Source organism: Pinus tabuliformis, chromosome 9, assembly GCF_031772625.1.
Source record: "Pinus tabuliformis cultivar Carrire ecotype Pingquan chromosome 9, CPIR1, whole genome shotgun sequence".
In the NCBI taxonomy this organism is placed as follows: Eukaryota; Viridiplantae; Streptophyta; class Pinopsida; order Pinales; family Pinaceae; genus Pinus; species Pinus tabuliformis.
The window spans coordinates 1,475,973,832-1,475,989,428 of NC_142307.1; the positions used below are offsets into that span (position 1 = coordinate 1,475,973,832).

Consider the following 15,597-nt stretch of genomic DNA (forward strand, 5'->3'; position numbering starts at 1 on the left):
GCTTTCTTTCGAGGCATGTTGGAAAATAGTAATAATACTTCTATTTATCATTATTGGTTTGAGGGGGCTTGGAACCAAGTTCAGAGTTAGTTGTGCTAACCAATAATACCCTACATTACTTACCCTTTTGGCAAAAACCCACGTAGCACAGGCTACAGTCTCACCCGAGGCAGTATTGGGGGATGCCAGAACTAGGTTTCTGCATCCAAAGGACTATATGATGTGTTTTTGTTAAACTTAGGGGTTTTATCCTGACCTTCATGAACCCTAACCCTTAAAACCCACAGACTACATTAACTAATAGTAATTAGATCTGAACCCTTCGTCGATTGCACTAAACATTCATAACATCATATAATTAAGCAGATCTACTTCTTCGCGCATCTATTAAGTGTTTTCTAGATTAATTGCATTCAATCAGACCAGAAATACAGTAAATTCATAGATAGACAATAATACATAGATATGTGAATAACTCTTCAAAACAACCTTTATTATGCTTAGATATTCAATTACAAACTCTTCCAACCCTGCGCACACAGCTACAGGGGCCCACGCACTCAGCTGTGGACTTACCAAGGTCTTCGCACACACATCTCTAGGATCCTTCCCCTTTGCCTAATTACAAAAAATAGACTTCTATCTCTTACTTAGATCATCTATTGGTTCCTTAACTGCCTCTTGTAACTCTTCTATGACTCCTTTTTATATATTTCTTCATTGCAATGCCATGGTCTGTGAACCATGGTCGGGTCACAAGACAACTTGACTCTTAACAAACTAAGGGGATTTGACCTTCCTAAATCCCCTTTGACCCCTATCGAATTGCACTACTCATGCTCCACTCCTCAAAATGTCGAGACTTTACAATATGAACAAAACAATTACAAAATTTAACCCTAGGGGACCCTATCCCAATAGGCCCCCAACACAAATTCGTGACTATTCCCTAGTCACTCTACTGGTGTTGCCTCAATCTTTGCTTGCAGACCACTAAAATTTTTCTTCAATGCTTGAAGATTTGTTTCTCCCTGTGCAACAGCCTGATGAACCTCTTCAACTAGTTTCTTTGTAGTTGGACCTTTGACTGCAAGACCCATGGTTCCTTGTGTCTGATGCATAGCCTTCAACTTGTTATGAACTATCTGTGTTAACTGGCTTGCCTCATCAGCCCAAGGCTGCGTCCTTGAGGATATGATGGAGGCCTTCCGACGTAGCTCATCAATTTGGGTTTGGATGAACTTTCCCTCCTGCAGTCTGGTGAACCTTTGCACAAGTGCTAAGGTTTGCATTATTTCCTTGATCTTATCGAACTGCTCCTGTTTTCTCATATGTCTACTTCAATTTTTTGCAAGTGTGGATCCTCCTATAGTGAGTCCACATCTCCATGGTTTGCTCAAACAATTGGCTAAAATCCTTGACTGTCGCCTCCACATTAGTCATATCCTCTTTAATAAAAGCCTTGTGCTGCTCTCTGACTTCCAGAGGAGTGGTTGGTTGTAGCTTAAGTTGAAGCTTGGATATCTGTAGTAGCAACTCAAAGCGAACCTTACCAATTTCCTCCTTTGACTCCTTTACTACAACAGCTAACTTCTTGATTTTCTCTGAGGAGGTTGTTTCTGCCAAAACTTGGAGCTTGGGAAGCTCACTACAGACCTCTACTATCATTGCTTCCATCTACTGACTACATGCAACGACCTCTTTTCATTCTTTGAGGACATGCATGTTTTCCTCAAAAATTTGTTGTTTGTAGGTCTTGACTTCACTGATAACTAGTAAGGCTCATTGTTCCCAAAAATTGATCTCATCTGATAATCCTTGATGCAGCTCATTCAATGACTGAATGGGGAGTGCTGCAAGATTAAGTCTCAAATTTTTCAGATGCAATAGGCACGCCCTGTCCTTTGAAGTCTCAACGTGCAAGGATCCCTCTAGTAACTGTACTACATGGATTTTTGTGGTGATCTCCATTTTTAAGGCTTTCATACTCACCTGCTTCAGGCTCACTTGTCCTACTCTCACTTGAATCACCCTATCTAAACCTGCAATTCCCTTAGGCCCTGTTGTACCTTGTCCAGTACCTGATGGTATTGGTCCTCAATGTGGCCCCAAATAGTTTATGTGGCGATGTGGACCACATCGCCAATCTCATCTAGGTCCCCCTTCATGAGGACCAATGGTGTTGTGCTCACGGACTTATCAGACTTCTGCTTTTTGCGGGGTCCTATGGAACTCCACTTCTGCCTCCTTTTGAGTTTGAAGGGGGATTCCAAGTTTGTGCCCCTTCCTCTTTGATCCAGGTGGATATTGGTGGCCACCTACCAAGTCCACTTGGACCTATTTAAATCCAGATCACTCTTCATCTTGAGTCTAAACCTCCACATCTGTGCACTTAATTTCCAATTCTTCGAGGTCAATAGTGTCTTGCGAAGTTGTTACTTTCTTCTTTGGCACATCCGTCTCTTTTGCATACACCTTTACTTTCGGTGCTTCTTTCTCCTTTTTACATGCCTCTTTCTATTATGTGGCCTTTTCTTTCGAAGAAGCCTTTTCTTTTATAGAATCCTTATGTGCTTCTTTATTCTTGTCTTTCTTTGTTGTTGTCGTAGTTGTGCCTTCTACGGCCTTACTTGTTCCTACACCTGCATCAGATGGGGTGCGCCATTCGCTTGGCCATTTGTTGATGACCCCCATAATATCTTCTTATGCGACCAATTATGTCAACTTATGCCATGTGCCCATGGTTACCTTCTTTGCTCTAATAGACAGATTGTGAAAATAAGCCTTGAAGTCTACAATGTTAGCATATTGCTCGTGTAAACTTGGTGATAACCGCGGCAATTTGTTGATCACCATACTCAACTCAGAATCAAACAGGACATAGAATATCCTTGTCTCCATGACGTGCTCAGGATCCTTCATCACCCATAGTGAGGTGAATTTCACTGCCTCGCATAAGTCTGGATCATGCTACAGGAACTAGCTCTCCTCAGGCATCCTCCATTCGACTAGCGCGATCAACAGAAGTAGCCACATGTAGTGGAATGCCTTGCCATCATCCTGGGCTTCGTGGAAATCCTCCAAGAACTCATGACATAAATACTGAACACAATTATATTAGACTCTTTTGGCACACTACGTAGCCAAAAATACTATTGGCACTGGAACTTCATGAGTGCCACACTTCCTCATGATTTTTCGAGCCAATATTTGTGCAGTAAATGGCACAATGCCATCTGATATGGAGCTAATCGCATATCCATATGACTTCTTCACCATCCTGAATACACTCTTCATCTAGTCTGGCAATGTTTTCTCCTACGATTTCCCCACAAAAGAATCTATGGGGTTCACGCTCTAATATGGCAACAAGGTTATTCAGTGGATCAACATATCAGTGTTTGGAATGGGCCCTCCTAACCAAAGGCAACCATCGTGAACCAGCGTCAATAGTTAACGCAGACAGACAGTGTTAATGGTGTTGCGGCTAAAATGTGTCACCCACAACATGTTGAGCAACCTCGCGTGCTCAATTCTAGTTTCCCACTTCATTGGCTCAAGTCATGTAACATCTGACTCCTCGTAGTAGACTTTCTTCAAATATTTGCTCGGTTCCAATTGTGGGAACTTCTTCTGATCTCACATGTCCCAATCCTCCATCTTCAAAAATGATATCAGGGCCAACAAATTTCCTTTAAAAGGTACCTCCTCTAGTAACAATGGTGTGGATACCTGGAACTTCGTCGAAACTGGGTCTTTAGTAATTTTGGTTGTGGATTTCCTAGGGGGTATATAAGGTGGTAGCCGAGTAATCAACACGTCTTCATCTGCATCAATCTCTTTAATCCCCATAATTATCTCTTCTTGATCTAAGTCCAAGGGTTCCATTAGCTACTTCCTCTTATCCATCTAACCCTTATGTTTGATCTATGTAGGATTCTTGCACAACGATTGCCATAGCGGCGCTTTTTGGGGCTCCTTTTTCTTCTTTTCTCTTGCCGCAAAGGCAGATAGTTTAGGCCTCGGTGACCTAGGCACTGTGGTAGGTATGGGTTGTGTTGCAGTCATTCTCTCCCAGAATATTTCCTTCTGCCACTTAGTTAAATTCGCCTCCCACCCAAGTCCTTGTTGTGCAAACTTCTCTCGAGTCTCCCTCCAATCCCCTCTAGACATGCAACAATTGTCTTGGCACAAACTAAGGCACAAAAGCTCAAGGAAATTTCTCAGGAATAAAAGTGTTTGAATGTGGAGTGAGATGCTATATTTACGCCGTAAGGCGTTTCCCTCTGAGATCGATCCCCCATTTTGCCTACGTGTCCTCCTCTGACGCCGTACGATGAAATGTTAGACGATTACAAACACCAGAACCGTCGATCAAAAATGTCACTGAGACGGTCGGGGTAATGAAGAGCGCGGAGTGCCAATCGCCATTCCACATACCGATATTTCTTCCTCTGTTACTCCGGTTTATTGTGTAAATAATATATTCTTCCACATTCTGCGCTGAAAATGGTGTCAAACGACAAGGCCTCCGTCACGAAGGAGCTCAACGATAAGCACAGAAAGCTAAAGCTTCAAGGTCTCATGTTTTTTCTTTGAATAGTTCCGAAAATGTAGTGTGGATTTTGATTTATCTGTAAATGGGCCGAAAGCCCTGGAATTTGCCATCTTATGAAGGATTAATCGGCTGGGTTTATTAGAAATCAAGTATTTTATTGTCGCCGACCGTAATTTTGAACGGTCTTTGTCGAATTTCGATAATTTAGGCCATAGATCTTCTCTTAGATTCCCGGTCTCGACGATCCTGGGCTCGAATTCTTCTTTTTTGGGAGGATTTCTGTTATCTAGGGCCTGAAATTGTGTTGTTAGGGTTTCTTCTCATTTAGGTTTGTTTCTGTCGATACGCGCACTTCCACGGAGATTGCTTTTGTGCCAAAGTAATCCGAATAATATTTCATTGGAATATTAGGTGGTCGTCGTCATCTTTTTAATTGTTGGTTTTGCGGTATGCATTTCCGCCATGAGAGGATCAATTTAAGTCATAAACTTAATTTCAAGTGCAAGCGTGGTTGGGAAATTGGCAACTTTTGACTGGAAAATTTGTTGGTCAAAATGTTGAGTTTATCGGAACGATTTCATGGCAAAAAATGTCGCTGGAGAGCGGGTTAAGTATACATCTCAGAAGTTGTGCCCTGACAGGATTTTTACACATTTTGGAATCTGATTCCTTTGGACAAAGCATGAAGAATTGTAAAGTTCCATTTTAAAGAAACGCTTCAGGTCATTCTTTTTTCTTTCAATGGAATCAATCAATTTTTATTTGCTAAGCGAAACAATTTTGTTCTGTTTTCATACGATTTTAAGGCAATTTCAATTCTTGTTCTTGGCAACTGTTTTAAGGCAATTTCAATTCTTGTTCTTGGCTCTTGACAAATACTTATACCTCTGGATTTTGAGTAGACCATACTCTTCAGATCATAAAAAAAAATACTTTTAACAAATACTTATGCTTCTGGATCTGGAGTGACTTACGTATTTAGAAAAATAAACTCTTAACTCATATTAACCAATCAGAAGCAAAATCAAAACCTATTCTGGGCGTACTCGAGTTTAGGGAATTCGTGGAATAACATTTATATGTGTTTATTTATGAAATTTTAGAAACACATACTTCAGCCATTTCTGGCTTGTGGCATACCATACAACATCCATTTTTCTTTACAGTATGAAGCTTGATCGCCCTTCTCATAGCATAAACATCCATACATCATACTTCAGAAATCAGAAAGATTTATTTTTTGGAAATATGAATAATATTAGTTATCACTTGTGTTATTTGGGAATGTAGGTGAAATTATCACTATATACCAAGAAAACCATACCATTTTGAATTATCTGCTGTGATAAATGGTTGATAATGGTGTGTAAGAAGCTGAGTTTTAACTCTGCTGATGATTTACAGTAAGGAGTTAGGCTTTAACTCTTGACAAATACTCATACCTCTGGATGTTGAGTAGACCATACTCTTCAGATCATAAAAAAAATACTTTTAACAAATACTTATGCTTCTGGATCTGGAGTGACTTACGTATTTAGAAAAATAACCTCTTAACTCATATTAACCCTTCAGAAGCAAAATCAAAACCTATTCTGGGCGTACTCGAGTTTAGGGAATTCGTGGAATAACATTTATATGTGTTTATTTTTGAAATTTTAGAAACACATACTTCAGCCATTTCTGGCTTGTGGCATACCATACAACATCCATTTTTCTTTACACTATGAAGCTTGATCGCCCTTCTCATAGCATAAACATCCATACATCATACTTCAGAAATCAGAAAGATTTATTTTTTGGAAATATGAATAATATTAGTTATCACTTGTGTTATTTGGGAATGTAGGTGAAATTATCACTATATACCAAGAAAACCATACCATTTTGAATTATCTGCTGTGATAAATGGTTGATAATGGTGTGTAAGAAGCTGAGTTTTAACTCTGCTGATGACTTACAGTAAGGAGTTAGGCTTTAACTCTTCACAAATACTTATACCTCTGGCTTAGGCTTTAACTCTTGACAAATACTTATACCTCTGGATGTTGAGTAGACCATACTCTTCGGATCATAAAAAAAAATACTTTTAACAAATACTTATGCTTCTGGATCTGGAGTGACTTACGTATTTAGAAAAATAAACTCTTAACTCATATTAACCAATCAGAAGCAAAATCAAAACCTATTCTGGGCGTACTCGAGTTTAGGGAATTCGTGGAATAACATTTATATGTGTTTATTTTTGAAATTTTAGAAACACATACTTCAGCCATTTCTGGCTTGTGGCATACCATACAACATCCATTTTTCTTTACAGTATGCAGGTCATTTCAAAAGTGTCTATTGCAGGAGTTGCTATTAAATCTATTGTGTTTCATTGCAGATTTTATTAGATGACAGTCACTGGAATATAGCCACAGGAAAGCGTGTAGGCCTGCAAACTGTATTGGTAAGACTATATCTTTCTAAATGGGATACGAGGCTTTTGTAAGATCGTTTAATTGGTCCAATCTTCTCCAAATTCAATATTGGTGTTCACTGTCATCATCAGGTGTGAACTTCAGTCCGAACAAAGGAATCATGTTTTTCCCTTGAAAGTATTCACAACAACATTAGAGAAGCCCTGCCTGAGATATGGGAAGAAAAAGATGTAGAGAGCACCAAAAATGTTGTGCGTTCAAGACTAGCAAGTGCAACTATTGAAACTGTTGTCACTGCATAATCCATACCCTCATTGAATAAGGGAATGGTCGACTCGACTAATCCCTTTGGAGCGTTTGTCTCTGGTTAGAGGAAACTCCAATTATCGGTAGTCTTTAAGTTTAAGATTTAAGTTTAAGCTAAACAGTTTTTGATAAAAGAAAAATTACAATAAATTCCATTGATTTGACTTGCATTGTTTACGTTGTTTGGAATACCATATATTGCTTTTGGTAAAAAACAATGTCTTTCTTCACCCACTGGAATCAAATATTTCTTATACAACTTTTTTCATGGAGGATTTCCATATGAGAATCTTAAACCAGACCCTGTGCTGAAGAACTTGTTATTAAGCATGCCTGAGAGGAAAATTGTAAGATCATATGCATCCCTTCAAATTCTTTATATGATGATAACACATGATGAAGTTGTAGTTTTATTTGGAAATATATAAACATACTTCTCAACCTTTTGTAACTTTGTTGTGTAAAACAGATATTTACAAACAATGAAAAAGTTCATGTTAAAGGTCCTTAACAAGCTAGGGTTGGATGATTACTTTGAAGGCATAATATGCTTTGAGACACTTAACCCTCCTTCAGAAATTACTGAAAGCAATAACGACTTGGATATGCCCACTCATAACTCTACAACCCGGAAGGCACCCATAATTTGTAAGCCCTCAAAAGAGGCCATGAAGCAGGCTCTTCACCTTGCAAATGTTGATCCACAAAGAACGGTATGGGACTAAATATTTTGATGGCCATTTTCTTTCAGCTATACCTCTTTTCATGAAAATGAATTATATAATCCATTAGCAATCAATATAGGTCTAAATTAAGATTGACTCATCTAGGTAAAATAGAAATTTTATACCAAATCTCCCTTGGTACACAAATAAGGATAGCTAGCATCTGTGCTTTGGCCCAGTGTGAGGGCCCAGGGGTATCTATACGTTTTTTAAAATGGCCATCTTGGCTAAGATCTGATTTCAACAATTACCACAGAGAGTGGATACACCATCGCTTATGTTAAAGACAAATGGATTGAAATGAAATACAAAACAAGGAAGCTTGATCGCCCTAGGAAGCTTGAAATACAAAACAAGGAAGCTTGAAATGAAATACAAAACAAGGAAAGCCCCAGGTGTGATTACTTGTTAACATGTCTGAAGAAGTTCTATCTACAAGAATTTTAATTTGCGGCAATGGCCTGATATTAACCAAATGTATATTGATAACCGTTAACATTGAGGGAGCCCCATTGGCCTTAAGCTATACAGGCTGAGTTTATTTGGAACTGAAACTGCCCATAACGGGTTTATTCTATTATGCTTCTGTATAGATTCTGAGTTTTGTTTCTTGATTATTGAATATACTTAAATAGGATTTCATCCTTTAAATTATCACAGTTGAAAGGCACTTTGTCTATGGTTTATGCTATGCTCATAAGGAAAAATTAGTCTTCCATTTCTCTTGATTTAATGTAGTATAACTATCTTGTTTCTGAAATTTTCACCTTTTAATAAACATAACTCTGCTATTTTTCCTTCCAGTCACCGAGGGCAATGGAATGTCGTGGTGGCAAGTCTTCAGCCCAACCCACAGCATTTCAGTTCTTAATTCAAACTCACATAATCATTTTTATACTGGGACCGACTCTATGCTGGCTCACAAATTTTACGCACAATTTTTGGAACAGGATTTTATGGTCATGTTTTGGCTGCAAAACAAGCTGCTCAAGAAAATCATTCCCTGTTCTTTATTCTTGAAACTCCACATAGAGACGGTCAAGGTGGTGAATTAGGCACCAATAGTGAACATGATTCCAAGCAGGATGTACCAAATAAAAGTGCCATAAAACCCTTAGCAGAGATAGCTCAGGGCAGTGGCCTTTTGGGAAAAATGACACCATCACCAGGTGACATGGCTTCAAGTGTTCCCATGGGCTCACAGAGGCATATCTTGGCCAGTCCACTTCACTCTTCTGCCCTAAAGGCTTTAGCCTCATCGGCTTTCACATCGCAAAATTTATTGGCACTGGATTCGGGATCAAATTGTGCTTCCACTGCAAGTTCTGCCTCTTCTTCTGCAGGTTGTGACTTCCGTGATGTGGATCAAATTCCTGCGTTTGCACATTCTTTCTATTCCTTACTTGTAGATTTGCATGATATGTTTAACAATCTTCCTGCCCTAGAAAGGGCATTAGTTTGTGTTCGGAAGATGCTTCTTGAGGTGGAGAAAGGCAAAGAGGTGGATTGCGAAGTGTTATCTCATGTTAACAAGTTTCGGATTGCTGTTGAGGGACTCAGAGTTGCTCTGAATTCTAAGGCACGTAGTCCTCTTAAGCAAGAGCAAAAGCTCCCGAAAGATGCAGACTTCTATGAGCTTCCTTATGAAGACAAGTGCCATGCTCTGTTTGCCCAAGCCCTGAAAAGACAGGCTAAAGATTTTGGAACAGTAGTTGCAATTGTCGACGCCAGTAGCTTCGCTGGAATTAGAAGTTATTGGAATACTTCTTTGCCCCGAGACGTGGCCGACTTAGCTGACAATTGTTTTATATCTGATACTTTTGACGATGCTTCTGAAGGGGAAGATCCAAAGAGAAGAAATGTGCTTGGAGGAAAACCTGTAGTAGCAGTCGTTGCAGGAGCAGCAACTGTTGTGGGTGTAACCTCATTTTCAAAAATTGTTCCTGTTTCAACTATAGCGAAGATGGTCACCTTTAAAGTTCCTACTATTGTGAAATTTGGCCTACTGCAAACAAAGAGAACTGCAGCTGTTACCTTAGGAAAAGTTTTCACTCCTGCTAAACTTCTAGCTCCAGCTTCTAAGGGAATTATTCCTGGGAAAATAGGCTTTGGTTATGGAGTTCATGTTCCTGCTACTGCGAAGACAGCAGCTGCAGCAGAAAAGCTCCGAGCTGCAACTCACAGTGTTATAGCAGCTGCTGAACGGTCGAGCTTGTCAGCTATGAGAACAGCCTTTTATGGTATCATGCGTAAAAGACATGGAAAGGCAACTGGAGGTACTCCTTGGGTAAGCTTTGGTGGCAGCATTCTGGCTTGTACAGGGCTTTTAGCTTTCGGGGATGGGATAGAATGTGCTGTTGAATCTGCTCATGCAATGCCTACAATAGCCCGATTAGGACGTGGCCTTGAAAAGTTGCGACATGCATCCCAAGTTGTGCACCAGATGGATTCTGCACAGGCATGGGAAACAGTTTACAATTCATTGTATAATCTTCATAACAAGAAATGATCTGTCTGAACATATTCTTACTTAAGATTACCGTGAGACTGAAACAAAGCTTCGTTCTTTATTAAATGTGCACAAAATTCATACTCTAGGGCAAGCTATATCTATGGTCAGGTGGGGAAAGTGGAATAAAATGGCAGCAAGGGATTAAAGTTAATACTATTGCGGCAATGATTTCCAACCTTGGAGTCTATTAAATCTGTCAAATACTGTAAATATACGAGGCTCAGAATTGATTTTGAGAAAGCTTGAAGTGACAATAAACTTGTGTATACATGCTCTTGGAGGTTCTGAAACTAATGCAACAACAGATATAACTAGCATTTTTGGCCCTTGCGTATGTTACTTAAGAACATGCTGTGACATGTGGTGCGTCTGCTAAGGCAGAGATGTTTATGGTAATGGAGTGGCGCTTTTGGAATTACTTGCCACCTCTGGCAAGAAGTCTTTGGATCCATCGTTTTCTTGCTATGGGAATAGATGCAACATCATTGCTTGGGCATGCATGCTTGTTAACGAAGGTAGGGAACATGAGGTTTTCACCCCTGGCTTACGGGACACAGCGCCTCGTGAAGATCTCAAAATCACTTCACCTTGCTATAATGTGTCCTGTAGATATACTTTCGGCTTCTCCTTCACTGAGGCAACTTGTGAAGCGCTTAACACAATTACAACATCCTGCACTGAGCTAGTCATGGCCGTTCCATATTTTTTTCCGAGTATGGAATTCAAGGCTGAGAATCCAGTCCTTTCAATTCTAATACATCCAGTCTCCTGACCAAACTTGGGCTTAATTTTTTCAAATGATTGGAGCAGATGCTTTAAAGATATGAAAGCTCCTTCACCAGTTTCTTGAAAATCATTATACTTGGCGATGCTTACTGGCTATAGTACCTTGCACATGTAATGAATCAAAATTACGAGCAATCTACTCCTCCTGTTTGGTACCTTGCACATGTAATGAATCAAAATTACGAGCAATCTACTCCTCCTGTTTGGTGTTACAGTTGCCACAGAGGGTTTCTTTTAGTGTTTTTATTCTCTTCCCAAAATGTCCATGTTTTTGAATTCCCAAAGAAAACATACCATAAGGGTGCAATTGTTCATAAGTTTATGTCCATCCCAGTTTGCCCCTTTATAAAATAATTAATAAATGAAAAGCTGCTAATCTTTTGGATACGTGAATGTCTCATATGGATGTGCTTCTACTGTTAAGCCTGTTGACCCATAGGCTTTTGGTCCTATTAAAATTTAAAACCCATACATATGAATTCTCAGCTTAGGAATTATGAGGTTGCATGACTAGATTTCTCTTTATTTGCATGCAAGCTGCATTGTCAAATTAAATGGATCAGTTGCATTGCTTAGTGAACTCTAATACTGTAGACAGTAATACTTAATTACAATTGTTGGAAATACTGAGAGATGGGGTTAATCAGTGTTTCATTACAATTAACAATTTTTTGCTTAGTGAACTCTAATACTGTAGACAGTAATACTTAATTACAATTGTTTGTTGGAAATACTGAGAGATGGGGTTAATCAGTGTTTCATTACAATTAACAATTTTTTAGCTTTGAAAACATTTAATACACCTAAATTATGAAACAGATATAATATAAGAAACACTTAGAATGCTTTTCAAAACAGTCTTCAACTTATTTAATACACCTAAATTATGAAACAGATATTTTATAAGAAACACTTGAATGCTTTTCAGAAACAATCTTCAACTTATTACAACACTTGTGAGGACACCACTCCTCTGTAAGCACCGACTTACAAAATTAGCAGATCCAACCTGTCAAGAAGATGAGGACACCAATCCTTAGTAAGAACCAATTTACTATTTTTGTAGGTACCAACCTACAGGAGACTCCAATCTCCTCAGCTGAGCACCAACTCAGCGATTTGTAGGCACTAACCTATTTTTTCAAAATATTTCACTTTTCCTGGTTCCCACAAATTCCCTTTCTTTACTAAGGGTTGTCACCCAACAATGCCACTCTCAAGTTTGCACCTTCAATCCTGGTCACAGCCACTTGTCCTTCTTCTTTGTCCTGCTTTCTGGTCCTTGACTTGTCGTTAATCCTTGTTTTTCCTTATTGTTTCTGATCTGTTCCTCTTGACCTATTCAACCCCAATTCTTCTGCCCTAGTCACCATGAAGTCTTCACTTCATCCACTTCTGCGTGTAACACACCTGCCTCATACTGAAACATAACTCGGACTCCTCAACTTTACCTCCTGAACAGAACTCGGCCAGACTTTGCCCTCTTCAACAGAACTCGGGTAGGACAGCGAACTAGCCTCCACAAAAAGCCAGAACTCGGCCTGCAACTAGCCCTTAAAAGAGACTGAAACTCAACAACATCTGGACTTGAACTACACAGGGCTGAAACATGGCCTCCACAGGGCTAAAACTCGGCCTTCAAAACAGAGTTCGGTCTCCTAAATATCCAGCAGAAGTAACACTGAATTTGGCCTCAGAACTGTGCTATAGAAAGACCTCCAACAGGGCTAGGGCTTGGTTTCCTTAACTGCTGAACTTGGCCCTAAACACACCAAAACTTTAGCCCTCAAGACAGGCCTTCAAGATACCAGAACTCGCTCTCAACATTAGTCCCTGAACTTGGATTCAATAGGGCTACAACTTGGCCTCATCAACAGGCCTGAGACTTGGACTGAACAAGGCTGCATCTTGGCCTCTTCAACAGGCCGGAAATTTATCCTTAACAAAACTGTAATTCAGCTCTTAAGATACCAGCACTCTGCCCTTAAAACACACTTCAAACAACCAGAAACCCGTCCCAAAAAATTATGCTAAAAACCTTCCCAACTCGGCTTCCTTGCTACTCCTCAAACTTGGCTCTCCTTCAGTTCGGATCTGTGGTCTGTCTCAGACCTAATTCTTCACTCAACCAAGTTTTCCAGCCTTAAAATGAGCCACACATGTGGCCTTAAAAAGACCTCCAACAGGGCTAGGGCTTGATCTCCGTGACTGCTGAACTTGGCCCTCGACACATCAGAACTTCAGCCCTCAAGACAGGCCTTGAAGATACCAGAACTCGGCCTCAACATTAGTCCTTGATCTCGGCTTCAACAGGGCTGCAATTTGGCCTCTTCAACAAGCCTCAAACTAGCCCTCAACAGGGCTGCATCTCAGCCTCTTTAACAGGCCTGAAATTTGGCCTTAATGAAACTGTACTTCAGCTTTTAATATACCTGCACTCTGCCCTTAAAACATACTTCAAGCAACCAGAAACCCTTCCCAAAAAATTATGCCAAAAACCTTCCCAGCTGGGCTTCCTTGCTACTCCTCAAACTTAGCTCTCCTTCAGTTCGGATCTGTGGTCTGTCTCAGACCTAATTCTTCACACAACCCAATTTTTCAGTGTTAAAATGGGCCACACATCTCGCCTTAAAAAGATCTCCAAAAGGGCTAGGGCTTGGTCTCCTTAACTGCTGAACTTGGCCATCAACACACCAGAACTTCAGCCCTCAAGATACCAAATCTCGTCCTCAACGTTAATCCCTGAACTCAGTTTCAACGGGGCTGCAACTTGGTCTCTTGAACAGGTCTGAGACTTGGCCTCAACAAGGCTGCATCTCAGCCTCTTCAAGGGACCTGAAATTCAGCCTTAACAAAACTGTAATTCAGCTTTTAATAGACCAGCACTCTGCCCTTGAAACTTGCTTCAAACAAGCAGAAACCCTTCCCAAAATATTATGCCAAAAACATTCCCAACTCGGCTTCCTTGCTACTCCTCAAACTTCAGTTCGGATCTGTGGTCTGTCTCAGACCTAATTCTTCACACAACCGAGTTTTTCAGCCTTAAATGAGACATTGACTTGCTCTTGCGGCTCAACCGAGGACATAGAAAGCAGGATGCATAGTTGGGGTCACCAATTTGGATTCATCTCTCTTAGGAGCTTCCATGTCTAACACCAAAGTAAGCCCAATGACAAGATAGAGTTTGATGGTTATTAGTTAGGAGGATGACCATCAATAATTTCCACCATATTCTCATTCCTAGGGCCAGAAGTGAAAAGGTATCACCTTATTCCTTTTTGTCTTGTGAAGTAAATATTTCTATTGCCTGATAACATAGGGTTACATTTTAGTGTTGATACAGTCTTCCATTGGACAGGCCCAACCAGATACAAAATTTCAGTCTTTTCAAAAGAGTTTTAGTCCAAAAACTAGCCTTGTTGACTATATCTAGAAGTCTAAAAAATGTAACTAGGCCTCTAGGGCCTGTAAGGAACTGAAAAAACAAAAATGTTGCATGAGGATAAACAAACTAATTGAGAAAACCATCATGAGGAGTGATCAGATTCAGTGGCTTTTACTTGTATGGGCTACTTATTGCTGCCGAGAGAGCAACTTGGTTTTGGAGGGATGACCATGTGCCTTTCAATGTGTCAAAGCCTTTGATCTAATGCTGCCAATTGTCTTTGCATACGATCCAAGGAGAGAAGCTTCCTGGAGAGCAGCCTGGTTCTAGAAGGATGCCCATGTGCCTTTCAATTTGTCCAAGCCTCTGAACCATAAACACTAATTGTCTTCGCATACGATCTAGGGAGAGAAGCATGTCCTCTCTGGTTGCATTTTTTCAAGGAGAACCCTACCAAGGAAAAATTTCAGGTGCCAGTGGATGTCCACAGTGTACATATATTGGTTGTATCTTCCTCGAGTATGACCAATGTTGGTCATCCACTATGCAACCTCAGCCAAAACTTCGGAATCAGTGAGGGTGCACTGCTCATTTTCCAACTCTTGTTTAAGCTGAATCAATTCATCTTGAATTGGCTGCAGTGTAAGTTCCCTAAACCTGGCTGCTGAGCTTTCTACTCTCGTTTGGGCCTTGGCGAAGCCACGCTCCTGGTAATGAGTTGCACCTAAGCGGACTAAGCATGTTGATGTAGCATGTCTTGCTGGTCAAACAGAGTAGGGGAGTCTGCTGGAATGGAAAGTGTTTTTGACTCGAGGTTGGACCTCCCAGAGTGTCTTGGGATGGGTTGTGAAGATCCAAGGATGATCGTCATTGGCTTGGGCGGGGGGCGAAGGGGAGCTAATAGG

General features: G+C 40.3%; 2 protein-coding genes across 2 annotated transcripts in view; both read left to right on the forward strand.

Annotated features, from left to right (window-relative positions):
* The window catches only part of LOC149154195 (metacaspase-1-like), a 173,131-nt gene that overhangs the window by 63,034 nt on the left and 94,500 nt on the right, over window positions 1–15,597 (forward strand). The gene's annotated exons all lie outside the window — the stretch shown is intronic.
* LOC149154196 (uncharacterized) lies at window positions 8,905–10,811 on the forward strand (the record flags this gene model as incomplete). Its single annotated transcript, XM_089439382.1, has 1 exon — window positions 8,905–10,811. A coding segment is annotated over one exon (1,614 nt), but the record flags the coding sequence as incomplete, so codon positions are not given.